General features: G+C 35.7%; 2 protein-coding genes across 2 annotated transcripts; both read left to right on the top strand.

Annotated features, from left to right (window-relative positions):
* Window positions 1-323: 323 nt before the first annotated feature.
* LOC143573223 (putative DEAD-box ATP-dependent RNA helicase 29) lies at window positions 324-4,860 on the top strand. The gene is made up of 12 exons (XM_077058156.1): window positions 324-538; window positions 633-700; window positions 1,201-1,294; window positions 1,856-2,326; window positions 2,861-2,965; window positions 3,389-3,434; window positions 3,690-3,763; window positions 3,916-3,971; window positions 4,128-4,209; window positions 4,279-4,335; window positions 4,413-4,554; window positions 4,655-4,860. Exons 1-12 carry the CDS (start codon window positions 428-430, stop codon window positions 4,855-4,857), a joined length of 1,509 nt encoding a protein of 502 aa, XP_076914271.1. The 5' UTR covers window positions 324-427; the 3' UTR covers window positions 4,858-4,860.
* Window positions 4,861-6,759: 1,899 nt separating this feature from the next.
* LOC143573224 (uncharacterized) lies at window positions 6,760-9,245 on the top strand. Its single transcript, XM_077058157.1, has 4 exons — window positions 6,760-6,883; window positions 7,802-8,304; window positions 8,870-8,932; window positions 9,009-9,245. Exons 1-4 carry the CDS (start codon window positions 6,760-6,762, stop codon window positions 9,243-9,245), a joined length of 927 nt encoding a protein of 308 aa, XP_076914272.1.
* Window positions 9,246-14,811: the final 5,566 nt, after the last annotated feature.

Consider the following 14,811-nt stretch of genomic DNA (forward strand, 5'->3'; position numbering starts at 1 on the left):
TAATATGATAAAAAATACTATGATAAAAATAATAACCATAAATAGAAAATTAAAATAATAATAACGAAAATAATATAATAAAAAGTTATAACAAGAAATAGCCCCTCCTCCGACGGATCCTTAACCTTAATTCTACGTCTCTAGGAAGTCTTATCCTGAACCATGTCCTCAGATATGTGCAAATCTAGCAAATCAATCGAGTCAAACACCATATATATTTATTTATTTCCACGTCATATGTCCTCTAAAATAATTTTTTTTATTAAAAAATACATTTCATTACAAAGGTCCTAACACACACACACAGAGACTATTGTGTCGATCTAGAACCATCATCTCTCTCGCCTGCCATCGCCTGCCACCGAGTTTTTAACAAACAGGAAACAAAGCATTCGCGTAATAATAATAATAATAATAATAATCGGCGATGGCGAAGGGTGTGAATTCAGCAGCGGAGCAAGCAGAACAACTCAAGCAAAACGGAAACCTTTATTTCAAGAAGAATAGGTTAGGTGCTGCCATCGATGCTTACACCGAGGTATTTCATTTCATTTTATTTTATTTTTTTTTTATATTTTTATTTCATGCTCATAAGGTGTTCGACGAAATGCCGATTTGTTTGATTTTGATAGGCGATCACGCTGTGCCCTAATGTTCCGGTTTACTGGACCAATCGTGCGTTATGCCACCGTAAACGCAAGTATGTACCCTCTGATTTTGTCATTTAGGGTTTGAACTAAGACACAGTTGACAGTTAAATCTTTGCTTCATATTGCAAAATTGGATTGAATATTGTAGGCAAATTGTAAATAAATAATCCCACCTTTTGTGCATCGGCCGATAATAATCCCAACTTTAAACATCACCACCAACGGTCCAACCTTTTAGCTATTTTTGTCTCAATGGCCCCTGTTAAAAAACACTTAGCGTCGTTAAGTTTTTTCCGAGTTTCAAACTTATCTCGAAACGGTATCATTCTCGAAACTTATCTCGACTGATGTAAATCAGTTAGAAACTCGAAAAAAACTTAACGACGTTAGGTGTTTTTAACGGAGGACCATTGAGACAAAAATAGCTGAAAGGTCGGACCGTTGGTAGTGATTTTTAAAGTTGGGATTATTATCGGCCGATACACAGAAGGTGGGATTATTTGTTTCCAATTTCCCAATATTGTATGTAATTATTTGTGTTGGTGTATAGTGAATGGGCAAGAGTTGAAGAGGACTCGCGGAGGGCGGTTAAGCTTGATCCTAAATCTGTCAAGGTGTATATTAACAGATTATTTTGTTATATTGTATAGATACACTATTCACCTGTTGAGCTTCATAGTTCATATTGCTGTTCATTGTGCGAATTATAACTTTTTGCTTCTATTACGGGGTGTGATTGACTGATTGATTGATATGTCGAGTGTTGATAATTTCATACCGTTTATTTTTTTTACACGTGTTGATCATTGTGGGAAATGCGAGTGTTGATAAATGATAATCTTTTCTGTACACCTCTGTTAATACAAATCGTTATAATACAAGATATGATAGTCATGTTGCGGTATAAATGGAGCATAAAATAGATATAACTCTATTTGCATGTTAATATCTCATTATCAGCATTGACAGTTTAGATATCTTGGTTTTTCATGTGAACCATAGGTTGATGTTAACTATTTGCATATTAACTCTATTTTAGCTTCTATTACTGGGTGTGATTGATTGATTGGTTGATATATCAAGTGTTGATAATTTCATACCGTTTATTTTTTTAGACGTATTGATCATTGTGGGAAATGTGAGTGTTGAATGTTGATAAATGATAATCTTTTCTGTACACCTCTGTTAATACAAATCGGTATAATACATCTGAAGACATGCCTTATCTTCTTGATCTACATCTTTTTCTTTCTAGACCAATTAAGCCTGCACCGACTGAGGAAGAGGTTTTGCGTGATATGAAGGAGGTTATGTCGGATATTGATCTGGCAATGGCCAATGGTGAAACCGTGTTTGGGCGTTTTCCCCAAACAGCCATTGATCTTATTGCAGATAGAGTTCATGAAACAGTTGATTCGTCTACAGAATTGGACTGCTTGTTGAGGCCTTGTGAACGAGCATTCCGCTTGTACACCAAAACAAAAGAGAAGCCTTCCAGGGAATCTGCTAAAAGAGCTAAAAATTTGCCTCGTGAGGGGTTGCACCCAATGTTTATCAAAGTACTGGAGGGCAATGAGTTGTCTGCATTAGCATTTTCCAAGAGCTTAAAAGCATACAGAGTAAAGCAAACTGTCCTGGAATCTGAAGGTCATGCTGCCAAAGCAAAGCATCTGCAGGTAATAGTTTTTATATTTGTCTATACTTGTTCTTGATGGTGTTCTGATTAGTGTAGTTTGAATCAGTTTGCATTATTATATGAATATTTGTTATGTGTCTGTTTGCATTGTGTTTCATGCGCCCTGTGCCGCTTCACTAAGAGCATGCATACTGCTGTATGTACAATAGGACTATTAATCTTCTGCCTATGTCACGTTCTACAATCACCTTTTAATGCTCTAATGGAAAAGGAAATGAAGGTTAAGTGATGACTTGTTGCCTTTGCTGCTTCTGAGGAAAAATGTTTTTTCCATGTTTACTCTTTCTTATTGCCTTGCGTTCCTCTCTATGTTTAAAGACGGTTGTATGCTTCCAAGTTTTGGTTTCTTAAAATGATGTTGCTAAACACATTGTTTTGTTTGCAAACACGAGCTTTATCTGAAGAAGAAATAATCACATCCTTTAAACTAGTTATTGATTATTTTAAAATATGAAGACGAGAACGAAGTGTGTTTTTGTTTTATCTCTATTCTTATTTTGTTGTGTTGTTTCAGGGACCTGCTGGGCAATGGGTTGATGTTATGAAGATGAAACGAGCTGTTCATGAGAGGATCATTAATAAAGTAAACCAGCAGCAGTCTAGCAATCGTTTAAAAGAGGTGAAGTCAGATCTTGCATTTTTTAGCTAATCATGCGTTTGTACCAGTGATTGATTACATGTTATTTCGTTTCCTGTATGAGGTGCATTTTTTTTTTCTAATTGTCCAAATACACAGATACCAATGTCATTACTTAATGATGTATCCTGACTTCAAAATAACATAATTCAGCCTGAATAGTCTAGGATTATTTATTTTTATAGTGTGACTTGTAGCGTCTCTCTCGTACCCTATTAAAAGAGTTATGTAAGTGGACTTTTCACGTGTAATATCAAAGTCTATATATAGAGCCCCTATGCAACCCAATACACACTTACCTTTATGGTTCAACTATACGACGCGATTGGTTTTCTAAAAGCACATTAACCTGGATCTTTTTTCACTTCATTTAGCTGACACGTGAAATGGCTATATGCTTTGCAGGAAGTTGAACCTACAGATGATACTTCAACAGGCAAGGGAAAGAAAGGTTTGTTATTTAACTGACACCTAAGTCGTTTGCTAGATGCATTCACTATCATATCTATGTTATACTTGAGAAATCAAATATTTGATGGATGCTTTAAATTTCAAAAGCGTCTGTGGTCTGTTAAGCAAGTGTAGATTTTGTTGTACTTGCTTTTGAAGGAAATGGGAACTTTAGTATGGCTTTATGATAAAGGCTGCTAATATTCCTTTATGTATTACGTATCTGTAGTTCATCATTAATATGAAATTCTTGCAGTTTCTGGTAGTAGAAGGAAGGCACAGTGCTTCAAGGATGAGGAGTTTTTTATAAGTTCAGTGCCAACAAATCAAGTAGGTTATCATTCTCTTAAAAATTAATATCAACACTTTCGATGTATACGCTACTCTGTTATCTATGAATTTGCTTTCCAACTATCAATTTCCTGGCACCGGTGTGCTCTATTTTATTGTTTGATTTTTATATATCTTCTTCTTGGTGTCAGCATTTTGAGGCAGGCCTTTCCGTCAGAAATAATCAAGGCGGCTTTGCTTCCAACAGGTATACTTTTATATGCTAATTGCTTATGCCATTAGTTGGCTCTTGGATTTTTTTGGTTTTTGATTCTAATTTGCCAAAGGTGCTAAAGCACGGGTCTCATACGCATGTTGCATATTATCAAAGTTGAGGCATTGACTTGTATTGATCAATGATCAGGTTGGATTCAGCTGTTCTCGATCTAGCTGCAGATGATAGTGGGGGATTGCAAAAGCAGAAGTCTGCATATCATTGGGATAAGGTTGGTTTTTCAATTGTAATTCTTTACTTCACATAATATCTCAACGTCTTTCATTTTTTCTGATGACAGAGGAGTAAAAAGTATGTTAAATTGAACAATGGAGACCGCATCACCGCTAGTGGGAAGGTACATTATTTACATCCATCTATCAAATTGTCTTTTCTTTAACCTATATGAAGCAGCCACTGATATACTGTATACAGATAGTAACGGAGAGCGGTTCAAAAGCAAAGGCAAATAAAACCGGATTATATAAACGATGGAAGGAAAAATCTCACAATAAGATATCTTTCCAAGGAACAAACAATGAAGGTGGTAGTGCTGTGGAATCTACAAGTCTCAGAGGTATGATCATCTAATCTTGTATTATGAATTTTAAAGGCGGTTTTCGGTTTTCTCATTCATTTGTTTTTTACTGTTATTAATGAAGTTGTGGTTTTAGCAGGAGGACGCAGAGGGTTCAGAGGTGGGAATAAGGGCCGTCCGGTTCCTAACGCTCATGTGCGTTCAGAGGTGAAAAATTTCGAGCAAGTTCGGAAAGATAGGCAGACGAAGGCAACGAAAGCGGCGCTGATGAAGAATAACTCCAAGAAGAAGGGGAACAAGTTTGGGAAAAATGGTGGTAAAAGGGGAAAGGGAAGGAAATAAAGATGCTAATTCCAAGATTTTGACAATTGTGGGAGATTTTTGTTACATGATATTTGTTTTTTTATATTGTTTTATAAGTATTATTATTACACAATCGTTGTGGCTAATATTACACCATCTAAAACTTAGCAAGAATGCCTACGTCTCCAAAAGAAATTTAAATTTTAAAATGAGTGACCCGTTTATTTCACATTTGCCTTAAAAAGTTTTACCAATGTTTTAGAACCGGATTAGACAACAAACCGAATGTCTTACTGGTTCACTGGTAAGATGGGCAAACTGGATTTAAAAACCAATTGTATTATACATAATCTATTAAAATAATTATTTTGAATCATTCTTGTGTGAAGGTTTTAGAAACTAGTAACAGTGTAACATTATACAACAAGCCAGATGTCATATTGATGCATTGGTAATTTGGTAGGACTGGTCATATTGTAAGGCGATAACACTATGGGTAAGGTTAAAATGAAAACTCATTTGAGTTATGAAAACCCGTGAAAACCCTATGTAACATCGTTTTTTTTTTGTTATATGTAATATATGTTGTAACATTAAATACAAAACATCGAAACATCAAAAAAAATATTTTGCTATTTTTTAACATTTTTTTACTAATTTTTATATATGTTTTCAGGAGAGAGAAAAAATTATATTTATATTTATATTTATATTTTTTATTCACTTTAATTGTGGACCACAAAATTTAAACATTAATTAAAAACATGTTGTTGAGAATGGGTTTCTAGAGTTTTCACAACTCAAGTGGGTTTTCATTTTATACTTAGCCATAACACTATAAACAATATATAAAACTATATAAACTAATTGTTAGTATAGAAAAGCATAAGCAATATGCTATAGTTTAATTGTTAAGGTATGTATATGATAAAACGGAAAATCCTCAAAATGTCATATAATGGGGAGAGATTTTATTTTTGTCCCCTTAAATAAAAGTTTCCAGAAATATCCTCTATAAACACATTTTTGACGATGTGTTAGGTCTCAAAGCGTCTTTCACGACCTATTTGGCCACCAAACGCGTCTTTCACGACTTGTTAGCCTGCAACGCGCGTCTTTCACGACATGTTTGACATATTTTTTTTTAATATTACATTATTATAATTAATTTAATACATATTTGTTATTTCTTTATAACTTGTAATATATAAATTTATATATAATTTTAAACATGTCATTGAGACGTGTTTATTTTTTCTACATGTCATAAATTTTACTTAAAACCGAGTGCCAAATTGATATCGAAATGTTCAATAAAATTTGACCAGTCTCATGTTAAGTAAAATTTATGCCAACACGTAGATAAAAATAAATAAGTTTCAACTGTATATTTGGATCTTTATAAAACTTTATGCATTACAAGTTATTAAAAATCCAAAGTAAAGTTAATGATAATAATGTAATTAAAAAAACAATTATTAGGGCTAAGTTGCTAACTTGTCGTGAAAGACGCGTCAGAGTCTAACAAGTCGTGAAAGATGCGTTAAGGCCTAACACGTCGTCAAAGACGTGTTTGCAGAAAATATTTCTGAAAACTTTTATTTAAGGGGATAAAAATGATTTCTCTTTCCGTTAACGAGACATCTTAGAAATTTTCCCATAATAAAATTGCTAAGATATGTATAAAAAAAAGTTAAAATTGAGCAAGTAATAATAAAACAAATATAAGAAAATAAAACATTGATTCTATCTCTCTCTCTAAAGTCTAAAACCAAACCAGAGTGTTTTGCGGCGGCAGCGTCATCGCCGTGAGTAGTTCGTTTTTAGCAAGATTGGCTTTGCTGTTTAAAAGGGGGTTGCGGCGCAGCTTGTTGCCCGTTTGCCTGCCACTTTATTGTAATCGTTTTATAGTAAATTATATAAAACTTCCATTATTAATTAATGGCACTTGCCCTTCCTTTGGCGGTTGCTCATCCTGCTGCTGCCGCTGACAATCAAAGTCAAACACCGCCTCCTGTTTTCAAATGGCGGTTGCTTTTATCTTATGACGGCACTCGATTTTCCGGTGGTTATCTCTTTCCTTATTAATTACTTTATATACGTTTTTAATTATTTTTATATATTTCCTGAACCCTAAGTTCAACTCAAGCTCATGTAGTAAATTAAACGAGTCAAAGCTCAGCTCAAGCTCGGCTGTGTAATGTGAAATTGATACATAAAGTTCCAAAAGAGTTAAAACTTAAAAATACGGCCTAAACAAGCGTGAGATCGGGCTCAATTACTAAACGAGCTTTATTTGAGGCTCGGGCTTGGCTCAAGTTCGGGCTGTTTCAAGCTTTTTATCGATCCGATATATGGTGGCTCGCGAGGGGCTCGGGCTTCTTTGCACCCTACTTGATGATGACTGTGCTCTATGTTATAAACTTCATGTCATTTGTAGCTGCTAATTTAATATTTAATGCAATTTTGAATACCCGTTTTAGGCTTATTGCTGTTTATAGGGGTGTATACGAGCTGAGTCTGAGCTTTGCCAGGCCTGCAAAGAACACAAGCTCGGCTCATGTTTTATTTATTAATTAATTTATATATATTTTTAATTATTAGATTTATTTTTAATTATAATTTTATCTATAACATAATATATATTATTAAGTTACTTTTGTGATAGTTTTATGCATAACATTAATTATTAAATATTATTAAGTTACTTTTGTGATAGTTTTATGCATAACATTAATTATTAAATAAATATATACTAAATAAAAGATATACAAATAACAGGCTCGTGAACTAGCTCGAGCTCGATAAGTAAAGCCTGGGCTCGGGCTCGTTTCCTGAGCAAGCTTATTTTTAGGCTTGAGTTCATTGAAGCTCGGCTCAATTCGAGTTTTCTTGCGAGTGGCCTGCGTTTGCACCCCTAACTGCTTCTAGGATCTAATGACAAGGGTATGATGAGAAACTAAACTAATTTTTGATGATTTAGGCTGGCAGTATCAGCCGTCAACGCCAACCTTACAAGGCGCCTTGGAACAAGCCTTAACTCGTGTTACAAAACTAGACCGTAAGGACCTGTGTTTAGTTGGCGCAAGCAGGACCGACACGGGAGTTCATGCCCTTGGTCAGGTGGCACACTTTGTTACGCCTTTCGGTTATAACGAACTGCAGGATATGCACGCTGCACTCAACGGTCTTCTTCCTCCTGACGTTCGGGTCAGAGAAGTCAGCCCTGCACTGCCTGAGTTTCATGCTCGGTTTTCAGTCACTGGAAAGATTTATCGGTACATGATTTATAATGATACTGTCATGGACCCGTTCCATCGTCTGTACGCTTATCATAATCTTTCCAAGCTCAATATTTGTGTCATGAGGGAAGTGGCCAAGTATTTTGTAGGGAGACATGATTTCTCTGCTTTTGCGAATGCACAACGCAATGACCGTGTCGTTAGCTCGGTCAAGAGTATATCCCGAATGGATATAATTGAAAAGGTATGCATTTGTTTTCATGAAATTCTAAATACTTGTAGGGGTGCAAACGAGACGAGCCGAGCCGCTTGGGAGCTACTCAAGATCGGATCGATAAAAAGCTCTAAATTAGCTGAGTTTTTTCGAGCTCGAGCCTCAAATAAAGGCCATTTATTATCAAGATCGATCTCAAGCCTTGCATGGGAAGCTCGTTTAGGCTTGTCGACCCTTGTGTATTTTTAAGTTTTGCCTCTTTTGGACTTCTATGTATTAATTTCACATTGCAAAGTCGAGCTCGAGCCGAATTTTGGCTCATTTAAGTGACTACAGAGCTCATGCCGAGCTTAGACTCGTTTAAGGTTTTTCTCAAAAATATATAAATATAATAATAAAATGTATCTAAAGTTTAAATTGATAAATAATAAAAGAGCCAAGCTTTAGAAAACACGGTTCATGAGCCGTGCTTTAGAAAAAGAGCTCGAGCTCTCGTAAGTCAAAACAAGCCAAGCTGAGCCTAGTCGAGATTGGGCGCGGCTCGGCTCGTTTGCACCCCTAGTCATACTTGGATGGCTGAATTTTTGTTTTATAGGGACCCATTTTGCATGTTGAAGTTGAAGGCTCGGGTTTTATGTATAGGCAAGTCCGAAACATGGTACATCAACGCCCTTTGTGAATCTATACTAATTATCCAAATATATATATTCCCACAACTTTAGTATGTTTTATAGGTCGCGCTATTGCTACAAATCGGGAAGGAGGCGCTCCCACCAGAAATTGTTCCAAAAATTTTGGCAACACGTGATCGCAAGGAGCTTGCAAAGGTCGCTCTGGTTGCCCCGCCTCATGGTCTTTGTCTTGTCCAAGTCATGTATAATGAGGAACATCTTCGACTTCCCGAAGATGGACCTGCAACTAGTTTTGGTAGGCATCATACCATTAGCAAATGTAAGCTGCAGTATTATTAAAGTTTTTACCAACACCTTTTAAGCATTCATGCTCGTTTAAGAGTCGAGTTGACCGCCCATTTGTCTTGCATATTGATTTTTGTTGCTATCATACGACGAAGAATTTCACTATAGATGAATTTTAATACATGAGAATCTTCTCTTGGGTTTGGTGAACATTACAACAATAAAAACACCACTCGAGTGGCACTCGGCTTGTTTACACCGTTAAATAGGTGTATATACAATTGTGTTTAGCAACTACAACCATTTACAAGATTGTGAAATTACCACATAAGAATATTATTACACATGATCACTTCATAGTTCATAGTATCATTATTATGATTTCGAATTCGATTCTTTCCGTGTGCTTCTTGAATACAATCAGATATCTAACTACCATTTGGTAAGTTTCACTATAACATCTCAAACACATTCTAAACACTTGATGAGCTGCCACCGAGGAGAGACGATAACATCAACAACTTTACTGACTTATCATGCGATGTATTCGACGCGATAGAATGTTGTATTTGAGTAGATTGTAGATTAGGGCAGCTATCCAACCATCTATTGAGATGGAAAAAAGAGACTCACAAAAGACTAATGAAAGACTCCACAAAACTAGAGACAAGTTAAAGAGAGAGAGGTACAGGAAGAAATTTTTATTTCTTTTCAATGATGCTTATATATGAGAGGAGAGTTTTCCTTAACTTTACATATACAAGATTTGTTAATTTAAACAACTCTTTTCCAAAATATTTCGATAATATAATAAAATTGTTAGGTGGTTCTATGGTAAAAAAAACGGTCAGTAAATATTTTAATACTTTTATTTAAAAGCCGTATAATAAGTGTAAATCTATGATAATTATGCTACCGGGATTGTCGTTGCTAACAAAACTAAAATTATAACTTATAAAAGTATTGTTCCTATCCCTCATTTTTATGAGGGAGGTTTTTATAATGTATTGAGTGGTTTAAGTTGTTCTAAGTTGAGAATAGAGAAAATGCAGTAATTTTTCTGTATATTTGAAAAACTACTGTTCACTCCCAATAATTTTTTAATATATGTTGAAAGTGGCTGTGAGTAGACGAAAGAGAAAGGATAATAATAAAGGTATAGAAAAACATTATCTAGTTGAATAGGAGACATAAAAAGTAGTGATTTTTAGTGTAATTTTGAATTTGAAGATAAGAGAAATGATTATAATGCTTATAGGGTGGAGAGTTTTGCAAATTATAGGGTGGAGCTATGAGTGCAAATTATAGGGTGAAGAGAAAAACGTAGTGACTTTTCTGTAAATATGGGGAAATTTTGTTTGCCTCCATTTATTTTTTTAATATTTGTTGAAATGATTGTGGGTAGTGGAGAGAGAAAACTGTAATAATCTATCTATAATATATATAAACGAAACCCTAAAATCCTACGTGTCGCGATGTGGTCGCTCTCCCCTTTTATGGAAGTCACCAGATTGCTTAATTTTTTAATGGAGGTCTCTCATTGATTTAACCCAAATTCATGGGTATGAGTTTTACAAAATCCAGATAGTTCTTAAACGAGTTATAACATCTCATTAAATTAAAAATTAATCTTACCAATTATTTGATATGAAAACCCTATAAAATAGGAATACACTAAAATTTAGTCTCATTTTATTTAAAAAAAAAGGTATTATTTATAATTAATAAACAATTTTATAATAAAGAAAATAAACAGGCAATGAGTATCACCAAACCCAGATAGCTTTTAAACCGGATTATAACATATCATTTATTTGTGAAACAATTTTATCATCAAACCTCGAGTATATTAATTATTAACTTTTTTACAATAAATAAAATTAAAATCCAAATATACATATATGAATATTGAAAACGAATAATGTAAAACAACCTCCGTAATACGGGAGATTAAATCTAGTAAAGATATAAAAGAATATTATTTGATTTTTAGTGTAATTATAGAAATAGAGATGAGGTACATGCCGGAATACTATTAGTCAAATTTTATATTATTAAAATCCGGTTTTTCTTTAAAAAAAAATAAAAGAACAAAGTGGTGTTTTTAAGGTAAACAAATTTTTAAGGACCAAAACCGTAAGTTTAAAGAACCAAACCAAACACAAGTACTTGTACTTTCCGGTTGCCATCTGTTCCAGTTCCACACGTGCTCAACACAACCCTCACTTCATCCTCCGTTACGAACAAATATTCACCCGCTTGTAACTCATAGCTCCGATCAAGGTATGCCTTTATCACCCACAACGTTCGATCATCAACCTAATTGCTTATGCTGTTGAAATTTAATTTAGTCGAGTGTGTGTATTTTGAGTTGTCGTTTCTTCGGTCTGAGTTTACTTCATAAAACCTAAATAAGGGCTTTTGTGCTGGCCTTTAAACCAATACATTGTCAAACATAATACTTTACTTTATGTAATGCTGATGATTTGTTTTGTTATTTCTTTGTAATTTTGTTGTCCAATTTCTTAGACCTATTTATACATAATTTTAGGGTATTTTCATATTTTAAGAACAAATTATTTTGAAATGTGTGAATCTGATAATATTCTCAGCAATAGTAACCTAATTACTCTTACGGGTGTGCACGTTTCGGTTTGGGTGGGGTTTGGGCTAAAACCGAACTAGAAACCGAAATTTCGGTTTTTGAATTTTTGATAATAGTTTGGTTTCGGCTCGGTTTTGGTTTTTAAGGTTGAAAATTTTGGGTCGAAAAAAAGAGTTTTTGTCCAAATAATGAATTTGGGCCTAAATTAGGTTGTTGATTGTTAACTAATTTATTATTATTATTATACATTTGGGCTAAACTATTTCAGTTACATATTTATTAAGTTTATATAAATTACTTAAAAATAAAAAGTGAAAATCTATACATTTGGTGAACGGTAATTCGGTTTTAAATAAGCATAAAGGCAAACCGCCAGCTTTTGTATCGGTTCGGTTTTTTGGTTTCATGCACACCCCTAAATTTTATACGCATGTAACTTTCTTTATTATAGGGATTCACCATTTGTGTCTTTTCTGTTTGCTTGGGTCCTTTGTTGGGTTATGAAGGCCTTTGGGCCGGTTTTATTAGGAGGCCCAGTTTTGGTTCCTAATTATGTTTAACCCTAATACTGTTTATTATATATATCCCATCATGTAATTGTAATCTTTGTTCTGAGCTAATAAGAAAACCTAGTTGCAGCCCGTGGACGTAGGCCCCCTCGCGGGGACCGAACCACGTTAAATTCTTGTGTCGTTTATATTTTCGTTTATGCGTGTTTATCGTTGTGCATGTGTGTGCTGTTTCGCTTCCGCGCGCCGCTTTGTTCCTAACAAGTGGCATCAGAGCTTTGGCTTGTTGGACACACGGTTCGTTGCACTGGTAACGATTTCGCAGAAGGTTTTGGTTCGAATCTGTTTTTTGGTGATTAGGGTTGGGTAGGTCCGTCACCGTGAATAACTCTTGGAGATCGCAGGGTTAATTTCTGGTTCGTGTTCATCAGTGATCGACAGTCAAGATTGGTGGCTGTCAGGCTGAGTTAGGGTTTGACTATTTATTATCAACCGTAAATTAGGGAACCGGGTTTTGTGAAGACCATTTAGGTTCGGGTTCAGATTTGTTTGCAAGAGATTAGTCTGAGGTAACTTTATATAGTTTATTTACAGTTAGTTGATTTATCGGTTATTGCAAGAGCAAATCGGTTTATTTGGCAGTGTTCTGTTGAACAATCGTCAAGTTTAGGCCCGTGCCCTTGTTGTGTCTGTTCACTGTTTTCGATTTGTTCTCGTTTGTTATTGTTATAACTGAAGACGAGGTGGTTATGATCGGAATGTTGACGGTTATGGATTTTGGTTGATTGGTTTGTCATGTGAACTTGGATATAGTACTGGTGATGGATAAACTTGGAGAAAATGGAACCAGCGGGTGTGCTGGTGACGGCATAAGTGAAAAAAAAAATGAGGTTAGTGGCAAGTCATGTAAACTATTGCTCGTTTGGATGATCTTTCGGTTAGGGTTTGAGTTAACTGATCGTGTGTACGGTCATAGAACCCTTGGTACCGCTTGATTTCATGAAAGTTCTACTGTTGTTATAGCTGTTTGCCTGTTAGCTGGTTCGAAACTGTGATTATTACTTCTTGTTCGTTTGGAATTGTGAAGTTATATCTTGTTTGGTGGTGATCAGTGGTACACCATTTGAGAGGTTCATAATCTCGTGTTGGGTAAAGTTATTTGCCGGGATAGTACGAGTGGGGTTCATCTCATGGAGTGTTGGTGTGGCATGGGTTGGGATAACAGAGACAGTGGGAGCTGGGCATAGTCGACTTGATAGGTTGCGTAGAGGTGAGACATTTTAAGAGTCGATGTCGAAAGGTTTGGAATTCTGCTTTTGAGAATGTATATGAGGTTGATGCATTGGGACTCAGTGAAGGCGGTGACGACTCTTGGGTTCAAGATTCTAGTTTGCTTTATTTCTTGTTACTCACTTCAATGAAGCATTTGTTGAATCTTTTAATTAAAGACTTTTGGAAGATACGAGTTTTTTTTTGTATCGTCGGAAGAAGTGAACCAACTTCCGAGTTATAAGGTCTTGGCTCGCTGAATCGGGTAGAGCTAAGGGGTTTCAGTTTGCAGACATGAAGCCTGGAGCCACAGTGATGTTAGCTTGAGCGTATTCGGAGGTCTGAACATGTTCGGGGTTTTGGTAACAGTGGGAGCACGCGGTGTGTTCTAGGTTTGTTTCCAAAGGGACGTTGAGTTCGGAAGACTGGGAAATCCGAATGTGAAAATCTCTCCTGGTATAGTCTGCTGATTTTTTGGAGAGTGATTATCCTCTGGAAGTCTTTGGAGCCGGTAGTGTGAGTAAGTGAGGGCCGGTTAAGATTGAGGATGAGCCATTGGCGGGTTTTGTCATGGATGGGTCTGTGATGACCGGATTGGAGTTCTCGGGAGCTTCAATAGGCCTTTCAGGTAACTGATGAGAAGGGCGGATGCAACCAGGGTGTGGATTGGTAGAAATCTTAGTTTGTTCCTAGAGAACTGGAGGCTTGGAGAACTTCTTTTGTTGAAGTTTTAGCTTGTTCTTGGAACTGGAGGCTTGGTAGATTTCTATTACTGAAGATTACTAGAGTTACTGGATGAATGAGATTGTTATATTTACTTGGATGGCAGGCTGGAATTTATCGCAAGGCCTTCAAGTGGGAGATTGTTGGGTTATGAAGGCCTTTGGGCCGGTTTTATTAGGAGGCCCAGTTTTGGTTCCTAATTATGTTTAACCCTAATACTGTTTATTATATATATCCCATCATGTAATTGTAATCTTTGTTCTGAGCTAATAAGAAAACCTAGTTGCAGCCCGTGGACGTAGGTCCCCTCGCGGGGACCGAACCACGTTAAATTCTTGTGTCGTTTATATTTTCGTTTATGCGTGTTTATCGTTGTGCATGTGTGTGCTGTTTCGCTTCCGCGCGCCGCTTTGTTCCTAACATCCTTGACATTCGATAGTCACTTTTTATCAATTCTTAATCCCTTGTATCGTTGGTATTTGTAAACATTTTGTGCTTCAACTTCAAGTATGGC

Source organism: Bidens hawaiensis, unplaced genomic scaffold (genome assembly GCF_021521415.1).
Source record: "Bidens hawaiensis isolate Kalapana, Puna unplaced genomic scaffold, B.hawaiensis_p1.1 tig00026238_1, whole genome shotgun sequence".
NCBI classification, from domain to species: domain Eukaryota; kingdom Viridiplantae; phylum Streptophyta; class Magnoliopsida; order Asterales; family Asteraceae; genus Bidens; species Bidens hawaiensis.